The following is a 14,117-nucleotide window of genomic DNA, read 5'->3' as shown; positions in this document are numbered from 1 at the left end:
GGGGCATGTCAGGTCCCCGATGCCCCCAGCCCCTCCCCGGGGACACACCAGTACCCAAACCCATCCTCAGGACAACATCTGGGTGGGCAGGTCAATGGGGCAACTGTTTTTTTTTTGTCCTTCTACTTCCAAAATCAAAGGATTTGCAGGTCACCTGGGGGAAATATGGAGATTTTTAGCCTGGCTGCTCCCCACATACCTTGGCAGGATGCACCAGCCGGCGAAAGGCAGCAAATAAGCGGGGTTTTATCTGATTAAACTAAGGCTGAACTCCCCTCCCATCCATCGGGGTTAGGGTGGGGAGCCGTGCTGGGGCGGGGTATATTAGCCAAAGCATTACAATTCAATTTAAGAGTTAATTGGATTGCATTGAAAAGCGCTTAATGTGAGCCAAGTTCGATTTAATAGAGACACCACATCTTCTGCTCCCTCCCCAGCTAGGACGATGATTTTAGGGCAGGCGATTACCATCACTATCCGGCTCGGGGCCCAGCTGCTGGCTGCTGATATCGTGTCGTACAAGGAAATAAAAGCCTCTGGATTACACTGGGTAACTTGGGGAGGCAAGATACTCAGTGTAGAGACGACCGTTCCTCATGCTCCCACCTGCCTGCCTGCTTCTTCAAGATAAGGCTCAAGAAAGCAGTCGTGCCACCAGCAGGGACTATGATTCCTCTGTGAGTCGCTGCTGGTTTATTTTGCTCAAAGAAAAAGAAAAAAAAGAAAAAAAAAAGAAAAAAAAGAAAATCGGCGGCTAGGAAGAGGTGGGATGACTTTTGAGAGCAAACTCTAGCTGAGTCAGCTCCTGGCTCCTGAAAAACAATTTTTCCCCCATCCTGCTGCACGGGGCTGCTTTTAGGAGGGATGGGGACATCCCGAGTGATAGCCCTAAGTGATGTCCTGCTGCTCATGGTGACCAGGGGGAAAGGGAGGAAGGGGAGGTCAGCAGAGCCTCCCAGGATGGGTGTCTCCTCCCAGCATGGGTCAGAGCATTCCCCCAGTGCTGCTGCTCACCCATGACCACAAACTGGGACCAGGCCTAAAAAAGCCCCCTCCTGAGATCAAAAAATTAGAGAAACAGGTTACAACTGTTACTCTGGGTTCCTGCTGGGTCTTTGCAGGTTTTTTTCCTCCTAGGAAAAAAGCCTCATCTGTTCTTAAGATAAACATGTTTCCAGCAACTGGGGATGTGAAGACGTGGAGAAATATCACAAAAAAAAACCAGTACCAGTGGGAGACTTGGCAACACTTGGCAGCTCCCCGAAGAGTCTGTTTTCCAAGCATACCTTTTAAAATCTGTACATGGGACCTGAGTTAAATAACCTCCTCTAGCCCCACACTTTTTAAGCGCCCTCAAAGTGTTTGCATCCCCTGGGCTTTGAAAAATAAGTGGCTGCAGAGAGATAAAACCCGAGCATTCGCATCACCCCCGGTGACAGGCGCTGCCGTGACTTGCCCTTGGCCTGGCAGGCAGTTTATTGCCAGCGCTGTGGCCATCCATTTTCATGTTTGCTTATGTATTGACTGGTTTTACTGATAAAATGCCCCTTGCATTTCAGCAGTGAGCATAAATCCATCAACACCACAAGCCACCGTGCCAAGAGCACCCAGCGTCGTGCAGGACCTGCTGCCACCCACCACCCTGAGCACCCACCACCCTGAGCATCTCCCCCCAACCACAGGGACCCATCTTTCATTAATTAGCACCGGCAAAGGCTGAGAAGTCACTAAATGAGGATGGATAAGCCCTTCTGTGCTATGTTCACCAAGGGCTTAGTAGCGCTGCCAGGAGTGGGTTGCAGCAGGACATACAAGGGCACACAGATGCCAATGTGTGCACCTCCAAACAGAGAAAAAAATGGTATTTTGGAGCCAGTTTTCTCTTTTTCCCCTGCTCTAGCTCACTGCTGGGGTCCCTGGTCCATACCCTCCTGCAGTCACCCAGACCCAAGCAGGAGAAGCACATGCAAAGTCCACTAAACGCAACCCATTTCCCACACCTGCCAGGAGCCTGGATCACTAAAAAAACCCCTCATGCAATGTAGCTGTGGCACTCAGACTATTTGCAAAACCCCAAACCCATTCCCAGCCTCCTCCACCCCTCCACCATTGGGTCCCTGTCCCTCCAGCACCCTCCACTGCCCTGCAAAAGCCATGTCCCTCTGTCCCCCTCCTTGCCATCCTGCCTTGTCCCATCTTGCCCTGGAGAAATCAGCATTTCCAGCTGCTTTTACTCTCCCCCAGCCTAGCCAGGCTGGAAGCATGGACTGGGGCTATTGCAGCTGGATTTGGGGTGGCTGGGAGGCTTCTGCCATACTCTAAATCCCATTAGAGCCTCTCCCCTCTTTGTGACTGCTGGATGCAGTTACCGCATCCATGCCCCAGTGTCACACAAGGGGGACATTGAGGGACCCACCCTCAGCACGGCATCCTCGTGCACCATGTTCATCATCACCAGGGCCAAAAGCTAATTAAATAAAAGGGGAAGCAAATTGCTGAATCCTTAATCTCCTTGAAAAGTAAGATGGGCATAAATATCATCTAGGGTCACATTAGCTGATTTATGGGCCTCTTTTATTAATTGGCTTAATCCTGTGTAACGAGCGTTCTGGGGAAACCCACCCAGACCGACACACGCTGAGCCTGGTGCCTGTGGGTGCTCGGACACCCATGGGTGTCCAGCTCTCCGGCAAACCCAACCGAGCCTCGCCCGGGGGCCAGGGCGGAGCATCCTCAGCCCAACCCTGCCACCGCTCCTGCCTGCATCCCGGGCTCTCCCCGCTCCCGCTCCCGGAGGCCCGGCAGGGCGGCGGGGCTGACGCTAGATGGGGCTGCAGCCCGCACCGGGCCGGCCGGCAGCCGCGGGCTGCGGGGGAGCGGGGCCGCCCCGGCCCTTGCGGCGGCCTCGGTCCCTGCAGCATCTTCGCTCCCTGCAGCACCCTTTTCCCCTGCAGCATCCTCAACCTTCACATCCTCCTCTCCCCTTGCAGCGCCCTCTCCCCTTGCAGCATCCTCATCCTTCGCATCCCTCTCTTCCCTCGCAGCACCCTTTCCCATCACAGCATCCTCATCCTTCGCATCCCTCTCTTCCCTTGCAGCACCCTTTCCCATCACAGCATCCTCATCCTTCGCATCCCTCTCTTCCCTTGCAGCACCCTTTCCCCTCACAGCACCCTCTCCCTTTGCAGCACCCTTGGCCCTTGCAACACCCTCAGCCCTTGCAGCATCTTCATCCCTTGCAGCACCCTCTCCCTTTGCAGTACCCTCAGCCCTTGCAGCATCTTTATCCCTTGCAGCATCTTCCCCCCCGCAGCACCCTTGTCCCCTGCAGCATCCTCAACCTTCACATCCCCCTCTCCCCTCGCTGCACCCTCAGCCCTTGCAATACCCTTGGCCCTTGCAGCATCTTCACCCCTTGCAGCACCTCCCTGTGCACCAACCTTTTCCCTTGCAGCATCCTCATCCTTCACATCCCCCTCTCCCCTCACAGTACCCTCTCCCCTTGCAGCACCCTTGTCCCTTGCAGCACCTTCCCCCCTTGCAGCATCGTTGCCTCTTGCAGCACTCTTTCCCCTTGCCGCACCCTCAGCCCTTGCAGCATCTTCACCTCTTGCAGCACCGTCTCCCCATGCAGCACCCTTTTCCCTTGCAGCATCCTCATCCTTCACATCCCCCTTGCGTCCCACTCTGCTTGCCAGCAGGCCACCTTTGCAGGCACCAGCCCCAAGGAGCAGCTGGGCTCAGCAGTGCCTTACTGTGTTGGGGGTCCCCTCCCAGCTTGCTGAGGGAGAAGGACCCACTCAGTGGGCATAGGAGCCCCCATCTTCCTGGGAGGTCACCTGGCAGCTGGAAATGGGTCCAGCAAAGGGGCCCCAATGCTGCTGGCAAGCAAGAAATCCTGCCCCCATCACTGCTGCCTGTTCTACCATGCCATGGTGTGTTTGGGGGGGACAACCTGCACATCTGGACTCTCATCTTATGTGATGGAGCTGATGGGACATGTGCAGTTCTGGGAACAAAATGCCAGCAAGGAAAAAAAAAATGCCATATACCTCTCCCAGCCCCTCAAGAGGCCCTTTGGCTTGTAAAACCCCCAGCGTCGACAGGTCAGGGAAATACGGGTGATGGGAGTGGAGAAAGAAAGGCTTGAAGATGAAGCAAATGTTTGAAGAGGTTGGAGAAAATGCCCCCCTAATCGTTAAGTGCTGCTTGTAAATTATTCATCGACTGGTAAGAGAGGCGCAAATCTATTCAGCGAGAGGGCAGAAGGGTAGAAAAACACGGTTAGGCTGAGCCCAGAGTAAACCTCAGCCTAAGGTCAAATATTTCGTCCCTCAGAAATCAGCCTCAAACCTTGGTAAGCCCAAGGCGGGGTTTAATGTCCCAGCACAAAATTGCCCAGAGGCTTTTCTGCCTCCGTGGGACCAGGGCAGGGAAGGGTTACCCCATCTCCGATAATATTCCTCATCGCTTTGTTTTCCTCACCCCCCCTATTTTTAATGAAGGCATTAACGAGCAGATCCAGAGCAGGACCTCGAAAGCCGCAGGGTAGGGATGGGGATCTGAGTTTGATCAGCCAGAGCAGAGTGGGAAGAAGTGACAGGGCTGTGATCAGCCAAGTGCTCCTGCCCAAGACCCCCCTAGACCCCGCTGCTGGGGGGGCTGTCATGTCCCGGCTCCCTCCCTCCCGCACGCTCCATTAGTAGGGTGTCAGCCCTGATTCCCAGGGCTGTCAGGAGATGGGCTTTCCAGGGCTTTCCAAGCAAATCCCCCTGTGTTGCAATGCAAGTGGAGTGAAAATAATTTGTGCTTTAGGGGGAAGAAAAAAGCAAAAAAGAAAGCAAATAGCTGTCAAAGGTTGGGGGAAAAAATAATCCTACCGGCAATGCTTTCTAGCATTTTTAGCCAGAAAAAGGGCAGGGTGGGGTGTGCTCAGGGCTTGTGCAAACCCTTTCTGTCCTGCCCAGCTCCCGTTGTCCTGCTGGAAGCATCCTTGAAACCACTTCCCACTCTCCCTCGCTTTATTGACACAGGGGTGCTCTTGTGAGGATACAGCGAGCTGGATTTGAGGCTGCTCAGGGCATCAGCGCAAGCAAACGGGTGAAAACGCATCGCCTGGACCATGTAGTGATGCCAGAGCCGGATCCTGTGTGGGTCTGAAGGGTGTTGGGGGTTCTCTGGAGCCCTGGGGCAATTTGGTCCATCAATTTTGGACCTCACATCCTCATCACATTTAAGCTGTGCTGTGGTACCCGCCTCCGCACGCCCCATTACGGGTTTCTATTAGGCTGGGCATAAAGCAGCCGCTGCAGCCACAGAAAAGGAAGCAATAAAGCTCAGTGGATTGGAGGAATTAAAACAGCTGGAGGAAAAAAAAATAGCTTTTCTGTATTTTTATGATTGTTTTTTATTGCTAATTTTCTTCCTGCTTTGCAGCCTGAATCGCAGGGAGAGGGATTGGGTTGAAGGTGGGGTTTGGGCAGCCGCTGGTGGGGAAAGAGCTGGGCATCTGGGCAGCACAGGGCCCCTCCTCCTCCTCCCTCCCAGCTATTTAATAAGCAGAATTGAGGTTTAACGACCTGTTATTTTTAAAGGCAGACGGCTTAAAGTACAGGAAGGTACCATGAGGGCTGGGTTTGAATTCATCCAAGGGCTCCATTTATCAATACAAAGGGCTGGAGGAGGAGAGCAGCTGCCTTTTTTTTTTTTCCTGGAGCCAAAAGGTATGAGCTGGAGGTGCCTGGGGTCTCCAACATAATGCAGCAGGAATAGGAGAGAATTTGCTAAATGGATTTGGGATTGAGCAATCAGATCGAAGCTGGTGCATCCAGGCTGCTCTGGTGAGTGCTGCCCCCAGCAAGGTGAAGGGATGCTGTCCCCCCTCCAGCCCCCGTGCCTCCCCGAAACAGCCAGGGACCAGGGTTGCAGGCACTGATGGAAAAGCTCCTCCATGGGCACAATACAAGAAATTATTCGTACAACCAGGCTATGGATAAAACCCACCGCTGCCAGCAATGCATACATTGGAAGAGAGATTAAAAATTGGGATTTATGCCAGTTTTTCAGTTACGAGTCAGGGTGCATGCCTTCGTGGAGGCTGGCCTGGCGATGCAGCGGACAGGGTGCTGGCATGGCATCACTGGCTGCTCTCATGGGTTCTTACCTGGCAATAAAATGGGTGCATGGAGGCTGCCCGCAGCTCTTCACCCCTCTTGAGCGTGCCGGTGGTGGCGGGGTCCAGGCTGGGGAGGGCATCGCTGCACGACGGGGTCAGGAACGCCGCTGGTCTCTGGGAAGGGAGAGGCAACGGTCTGTGGGCTGGCTGGATGGATGCGGTGACAGGGGCAAGGAGGGGGCACCCGGACTGAGCTGCCCCTGCTGCATGTGCCCTGTCCCACCATCCACATCCCCAATATGCCACTAGGACTGGCATGATAGGAAAGAGCCGTGGGTTAGCCAGTTCAGCCCGTCTCTCCCCTTCCCCGGGTGGGCAGGAGGTGGGTACGCAGGTCCTGCGGGCACAAAGGGATGCTAAAAGCCACTTTGCCACCTGGCGCTGCTCCTGGCTTTGGTGCCTGCCAGATAAGGCACCTTCGGCACACCGGCAGCCCCTACCAGACCCCCTGCCAGATGCTGCCGGCAGCAGTAATGTGATTTCCCTGCCCCTCATTTCCCGTGCCCGGCTCTGCACGCCCTGTTCTCCTCCCGCCAGCCTGGCTTTTATAGACTCCCGTCTAATCTGGTTACAGGGGGAAGTCAGATCTAATGGAATAAACGATGGAGTCCCTGCGCTCCTTGCTGCTGCCTGTGATGGCAAGGTCATGGACAGGAACCCTCGCCCTGTCCTGGCCATCCTGACTCCCAGTATTGAGGCAGGTTTGGGTGATGGGGACTGGCCTTGTCACTGGGATCCTTGCATCGAGGCATGGCACCCTGGCACCCACCTATTTCACTGCCCGGGAGCCGGCGACCATGACCCAGCAAATCCTCGGCTATCCCCCACCTCCCCGCCTCGCAGATGCTCTCTTTGCTTCGCCAACCGAGCAATCAGGCTGGGCGTCCTCTCCAAATTGGCTGCGGGCATGAGCAGCGGCGAAATGGCCCTCACTGGGTATTACTCCGTGCCTGCACCCGGCCTCACCTCGTTAGTGCAGCTAACGAGGGCAGTGAGCATCCCCCCTCTGCAGCAGTGGGGATGAGGCGGTGTCCGGAGGCGTCCCCGTGCCCTTCCCCATCGCTGTCTCATTAACACCATCAGCATCAGCATCCCCTGTGCCGCCGCATTTCATTACGCCACCGACCCCGACCTCAACCAAGCTCCCCCAGCATCAAAGCTGGGGTGAAGATGCCCCCCGCCCCACCACTTTCCCCCTCCGCGGGGAATAGCATCATGCAAAATGCAACAGTTTAGGCTCTGCCTGCAATTACCAGGGCCGGCGTACAGCTGCTGCCCGCCGCGCTGGAGCGATGGCCAGCCCGGCCCCGTCACCATTGCCCATCAGAGAGCTGCTTGCCAGAGCGCACGTGCTCTTAATTCAATTAGCGCTGCCCTGAACGCTCCCCCAGGACCAGCGGGCGGAAACCAACAAATTCTCCTTAACAAAGACATTCCCTGCTTTTTTTTTTTTTTTGGTTCCTCGCTAGCTTGGCTCTCCCTGGCTAACACCGCTCCCAGACAGCAGTGATGCCATAAAGTCTCTTGTAATCCGCCATGTGATAAGGGGAATGGGTGATATGTTTGATGGACAGGTGTCAATCAAGAGTTGGCAAGCAGGAGCTCAGCTGCCAGCAGTTCGGCTGTGCCGAAAGCCCTCAGCCAGCTCACCAAGAGAAGATGCTCAGCAGGGCAGGCCGATGTTTCCCCAAAACAAGCCTTTCACCAGCTTCTGTATCCCCTGCAATGTGGTTTGGGAATAAAAACCCAATTTTGGTGCTCATGGAGGACAAACCTGGCCAGACAGGCTGAAATAATGGGAAATGCATGGTGATTCCCCCCTTCCCAACCAATCATAAACCCATTTTTTTGCCAGCCCAAAAGGGCTTTGGTCGCCAGGCTGGCATGGTGACAATTTACACCCCGGCTCTGTGACAATTTACGCCAGCCGCCGATCTGCTTCTGGTTTTAAATGGCAGCAATTACATAAATTAAGGCTGTTTAAGCAATGATATAGCCAGCCTGTTGATTTTTTTTCCTTGCCTGGAAAAAAACAGCACTAGATTTTCCCTTTTTTTCAGAGGCTGTCACCACATGCCGGCACGTCCCCAGACCACATCTCAGGTGACATGTCCAAGGGCACTCAGCAAAACGGGTGGTGGAGGCTTGAGGTGACCCCGAAGGTCCCAAGTGCTGAGTTAATGCGCCAAGCAAGGTGGGGTCGTGCCAAAACAAAGAGTAAAACAGGGCTGGTTAATAAACAGGGGTGATGTATAAATCCCTTAGGAATAAAGGTTCCTCCGGTGTGTATTTTCCAGCCCTCGGATGGGGCTCAGCATCCCCCGGGCACATCGGGGACCACATCCTGCTGACCCTGCACATGGATTTGGCACTGGCTGCTGCATGGTCAAACTCATCTTTCCTGGGCAAGACACCAAATTTGGGGTGGAAAAAGAAGAACGAAGGGAAACCAGGAGCCGTGCCTTGAGCCACAAGCCAGTACGGAGGTGGATGAAGTCGGCTGCAGGTTTTCCCCCTGCACCAGTTTTTCAGTGTCAGCTGTTAATTTGCTAAAATGCCAGCGTTTTGCTGAAGTCTTTGATTTCTTTGTCTCCCTGAGATGATCAAAGTCTTTTGTTCTCGTTTGGGCTCCAAAGAGAGAGGGCAGGAGGATGAAGGCAGTGGGGAAACGGGCTGGGTGGGGGCAAACCCGAGGGTCTTGGTGCCTTTGCAGGGAGCGGGAGGTCTGCAACCCAGCACTACCCTTTCCCCGGGATAACATGACTCCTGTTTGCTCATCCCTGGTGTTGGGCTCTTGGCTTTTAATAAAGCAGCTGCTCCAAACCCTTTCCCTGTGGCTATTAGAAATGTAGCAGGGTTTTGAGACCCTGCAGAAATACTGGGGGGATGAGTCCTGTTTATGGGGAGCCCCCTATCCCCAGAAAACTCTGGCCCTGAGGATATTTTCCCAGCATGGAGGGTCGATGTGAGCATCCGAAGCCAAGCTCAGGAGCATCCAGACCCCTGGTAGGAGTCGGTGAAATCCCCACAGAGGCCACAGCGCAGCCGGGATTTACGCCCGGCTCCGAGTGCGCCGGGGAGTACAGATGGCCCAGGGTTTATTTAGCTGCTGTTTGTTATAAAAAGCTCAGCCAAGCTAGGTTATGCATTTTCAGCTCTCTACATTAAAATAAAAAAAAATAAGAAAAGAAACAAGATGAGCTCAGTGAGTCTGTTCTCCTTTGGCACCTGGCTGGGGGGAGCTGTGGGGCGAGAGAGCATGGGGCAGGACAGGCAGGGATGCTGGGGCTGCTCGCACCCCAAGAACAGCCCTGGTACGGAGGTTGCCCCAATTCCTCACTGGGTCAGTACGGGTCCTGTATTGACCATCTTTGCCTCTTGGCCCCTGTTTGGCCACTTCTTACTGTCCCAAAGCCGAGCTCAGGACTAATCCATGAGCTGAGGACTTGGAAATCCAGCCTTCAAGCATGTCTTGAAGCCTGGGGCTGCCCAAAGTGGGAGAGGAGAGGCTCTGCCTCTGCAACCACAGCAGCATCTCCTCTGCCCACTGGGCTGCGGTTTTGGGGTGCTGGGGATCACAGCCAGCTGGCTGGGGCATCTTCCTCAGAAAATCCTGACCTCCAGGCAAGAAACAAGGGCCTCGGCAAAGCCAGGAGGAGCCAAACTTGCCCTCACCCTGCTTGGTAGCAGCTCGCTCATTGATTTGCATTGCTCTGGGTCCGTCTGCCCGGGCTGCCGCCGGATGAATTAACCAGACACGGAGCCCAAGGCTGGCTCTGGCTCCTGTTTTTTTGTTTCCACTCCCAGCTCTTACATATATTAAGGAAGGCAGGGCTGGAGGGAGGGAAAGGGAGAGGTTGGGGAAGAGGAGAAAAAAAAATTACAGCTCCCAGATCAAAACAATAATCAGCTAAATGAATTCCGCAGCATTTTCCCGCATGACTGCGAGTGATAATTTAGTGCAGCAGCCAGCTGGAAGCAAAAGGATTAATTCTGCACTTAGTGACACCCATGTGAATAATTCATCACACGCAGACCCCTTTTCGCTGACCCCCCTGGGCAATCACTCCAAAGACCCCCACCAGCCGGCCCCGGCCCGCTGCAGCTCCCCCAGGGACGGGGGGGATGCAGTCGCCAGTGCAGCATCCAGACCTGTCCCAAATTCACTTTATGGATAGGATTTTTTTTTTTTGCAGATGGGAGCAGAGGCTTGCGGCTGCAGTAATTAGATCGATCGCATCCTAACCTGCCCAAGGGCTGGTCCTGGAGCCAAGGACAAGTGGGGTTCCCTCCTCCCCAGGAAAAGCAGACAAATTCCCTCCCTGCTGTGACATCCCTGGGGACCACAAATGCTGAAGGATGAAGACTGCTGGACATTTGTCACTGTGGTTAACTAGCCTGGCACTTCTCTGCACAGAGATGGGTATAGCCTCTCCCAAATACCCTGCCTGTGCCCTGCCTGCCCCCCTGCCTCCAGCCAGGATTTTCCAGGAATATGAACACGTGCCAAAAGCCCTGAGAAAGGGACGGATGCACAAGGACAAAAACGACTCTGCTTTTTCCAGCTGCCTGGCAGCACAATCCAGAGCCCTGAGACAACAGGCACAAGGGATAAAACCCGGATCCAGCCCAGCTGATCCCCACCTGAGAGGTTTGGAGAGAGGGTGGCAGCTCTAAAGAGCCATCTCCTGGCCTGTCCCCATCCCCATCTCTCCTTGCTTTGGGGTTCACCATCCCCAGCATCTCACCTCCGATCGAAGGAGCTGCAGGCAGAGCCCCACAGTCGGGATGGCCCCAGACGTGGTTTTGAGGTCCGTGCCCTGGGGAGGCAGAGACAGAGTCACAGCCCACGCTGGCCTCTGGGTTTCTACCAGGGCTCTGGTGGCTTTGGCATCACCCAGATACCATCTAGGGGTTCAGGGCTGTGGTTCGGTGCAGGGACCCTGGCTTCCTGCGGGATGTGCCAGGCTGCCCACCCAGATGTGGAGATCCCTCCCACCATGCCAGCAGCTATAGGTACCATCACCTATAGGTACCATCGCTGTGCCACCCTGCCCAGTGTCACCCCGCAGTCCCTGGCTCACCTGCATGGTGAGACCGTCCACGCGCATCCCGCCGCTCTGCGCTGCCAGCTCCCGGAAAACGCAGCTGGTGAGGGGCAGCACCGAGTATCCCATGGGAACGAGGGTGCCCGGAGCATCCCACACTGGGGAAGGGGCAAGAGCAGCTGGCTGGGGACACAGCAGCCCAGGACCTGCTCCCAGCCAAACCCTGGGACAAGGAAGAGCACTCTTGGTGGGGTCCCCAGACTCACTGGCTTTGTATGGATAGTATTCAATTGCCAGGGCGGTGTCTTTGGAGAAGATGGTGGCCACGTCTCGGCCTTGGAAGAGGAAGGAAGTGTCCCACATAGGCTGCTCTGGGGGTCCAGCTGGTCGGGACATCTTAGGAGACAACAGGAAAATTATCCTTCAGATACCTTCTCTCTCTAGACATAAATAAGCAAATAGGAGGGAGAGGAGAGGTGGGGGTAAATAAAAGCACAACCTGTGCAGCTGCATCCCATCCCTAGCTCAAAAGCAATCCCAAATCCCAGTTGCTTGAACTGGTTTTTACTGGGTCTTTGAGCTTGGTTGCTTCTCTCTGGCTAATCCCTGCCAGCATCTTCCCCCTTGCAGAGCTGGAGGAGGAAAACAGCACATGGACCATCTTCCCCATGCTTAAAAACACAATGGGAAGAGCCTGAAGGATGAGCTGTGCTGACTCCAAGGTGAGCCTTTTGATATCTGTTGGACAACCTGGCATTCACGCATGGGAAAGGGTTTTGTGATGATATATGGACCCTGAAAGCCTGCAAGCATGAGGTCTGGGTTGCCTGATAGATATCGAACAGCGGGCAACATGTTTATCCCCAGAGCTGCGATCTGTCGTTGGAAATGGCATCGGTCCATCCCCACCAGCAGCTGCTCCCTTTTGCCTTCGGAGAGCCCCGCCAGCTCTCCAAAGGTCAGCCTTAACACCGGCTGCCCAGCGCCAAGAAATTATTGACAGTGGCTCCTTTTTAATGCTGTTACTCCATCCCCTCGGCCAGCATCGCTCAGTGGGGACAAGATGCCGATCGGCTTTTCTGCATCAGCACATTTCTGCTTTGTCGAGGAGGGTGGGAGGAGAAGGGGGGTCTCCCTCTGCTCACGTTTGGGGATGTTAATGGGCATTACGCACCTCAGAGACTCACAGCAGTGCATTACCCAGCCCTGGGGGCTGTTAGCAAGGGCAGAGTGGGGCTGGGATGCTTCAGAGACCAAAAACACCTCTGCGATGGGCTGCATCGGGCAGCGCTGTTAGTGCTGGCTCAGCACTGGGCTGGCGCTCTCAGCTGGGAATTTTTCAGGGGCTCCCCAGCATCAGCTGGGATTTTTAGCTGGGATGCAGCTTGCTTTGACTGCTGGGAGCCCAGTCTGTGCCTGTAAGTTCTTAGGGAAAACCTACACGGACTGGGGCAAGCTCCCAGCAGCTGGATCTGGCTCAGCACACTTCAGCCGCTCCTCTCCTTTCCCAGCCTGCATCCCAGCCCACGGGGCTGTTTCATCAGCCTCACAAAGCCCAATTTGGGGGGAAAATCTCCTAAAAAATACTGAACACCGCCTCCGGTTACTTTTCCTGGCATCAACCTGTAAAAGGCGCTGTGAGATGGTGCTGTTTTAGACTCAGCGGGGAAGGGAAAAGTCAAACGTGGGAGCATATTGTTAATTTGACACCAATTGTCGGAGGTCCCGAGCCCACATGGCTCTTCTCACCAGGTCAGGGATGGGAGATGATGTTCCTGAATTCCCCTCCTGATTTTGGGGCTGGGGCGGGGGTAGGAGCGCTTGCCAGGGCCAGGCTGTCTCCCACCGGCTTAGCGGGACAGATGGACGCTCTGCGCCGGGGCGTCAGAGCCAATGCACTGATCTGGGCAGACGTCTTGGCACAACAACTGCCTCTGCCCAGGGCCACCTGGAGAAACACAACAAAGGGGACAGGGAGGAGGAGGAGGAAGCAGACGCCTTCATCCTCCTTGGCTACCCCAGCTCGTCTCCCGTACAAAGGCTGGTTCAAAGGCAGCATCATTGGCACAAGCAGAGGCAGAGGTGGCCAAGCCCACAGCATCTCTCCTGCCTTCCCAAGGGATGGGGCCATCCCCTGCTCCTCATAGCTGCCTGTCTGGAGGGTGCAGACCCCAGAAGAGAGCGAGAAGCTCCAGATAAGTGGGTTAAACTAGAGGGTCCCCAAGGGAAAGAGCCCAAAAGGAGATTTATCTTAGAGGGGACCAACATCACAAAAGCTTGAGCTTGGTGCCAGCAGGGCAGAATGGTGTGGCTTTCTGTAGGAGCCACAGCCCGGTGCCATCCACCCCATGGATTTGCCATCACCACCAGCGTGTCCAAACCCATCCCTTTTGGTATGAAAGGGGCTGTTAGCCCAAGGAGAGCACCCGAGGAGACCACCCAACAGTCTTGCAGGCAGCTCTGTGCAGGTCCCAGCTAACTCCTGGCCAGGAAGACCAGGTCTCCAGGAGTCCCAGTCAGGCAGGGAAGGGTTAACCACCCAGGAACCCAAAACCTGCCTGAGTAAGAGGGGTTCCCTGCTGAAGGTGAACCCAAGCGCTGTTGTCTGCAGACACTGATGGGAACCGACAGGCGAGAGGACATGCTGGGCTGGCAGAATTATCGAATCCGATTAGCCTGCCCAGGAGTTTGCTCGGGGAAAGCCATTAACCTCTGGAACTGGAGCAGCAATGCTCCCTCCTCCTCCTCCTCCCAGCCTTCCCCTAACCTTTCCTCCCAGGCATTAAGAGTTCATCCTCCTGGGGAAGGAACCACATCCTACAGGTGGGGAAACTGAGGCAAGGAGACAGGGCGAGAGAGCGGATGGGCGTTACACAGCTCTCCAGGGCACCCTG

The 14,117-nt window shown here is 55.2% G+C and overlaps 1 protein-coding gene across 1 annotated transcript in view; it reads right to left on the bottom strand.

The window, feature by feature from the left end:
• CCDC33 (coiled-coil domain containing 33) overlaps window positions 1–14,117 on the bottom strand; it is a gene marked incomplete at both ends in the record, with an annotated part of 43,143 nt that overhangs the window by 6,651 nt on the left and 22,375 nt on the right. Inside the window, 4 exons of the mRNA XM_082321226.1 lie at window positions 6,164–6,289; window positions 10,924–10,995; window positions 11,260–11,381; window positions 11,490–11,619. Coding sequence (XP_082177352.1) covers window positions 6,164–6,289; window positions 10,924–10,995; window positions 11,260–11,381; window positions 11,490–11,619 — 450 coding nt within the window. The remainder of the gene's footprint in view (window positions 1–6,163; window positions 6,290–10,923; window positions 10,996–11,259; window positions 11,382–11,489; window positions 11,620–14,117) is intronic.

Source organism: Platalea leucorodia, assembly GCF_965183815.1.
Source record: "Platalea leucorodia genome assembly, chromosome: 9".
NCBI lineage: Eukaryota > Metazoa > Chordata > Aves > Pelecaniformes > Threskiornithidae > Platalea > Platalea leucorodia.
Note: the sequence above shows the minus strand (reverse complement) of the source record. Positions and strands in the feature narration are given on the sequence as shown.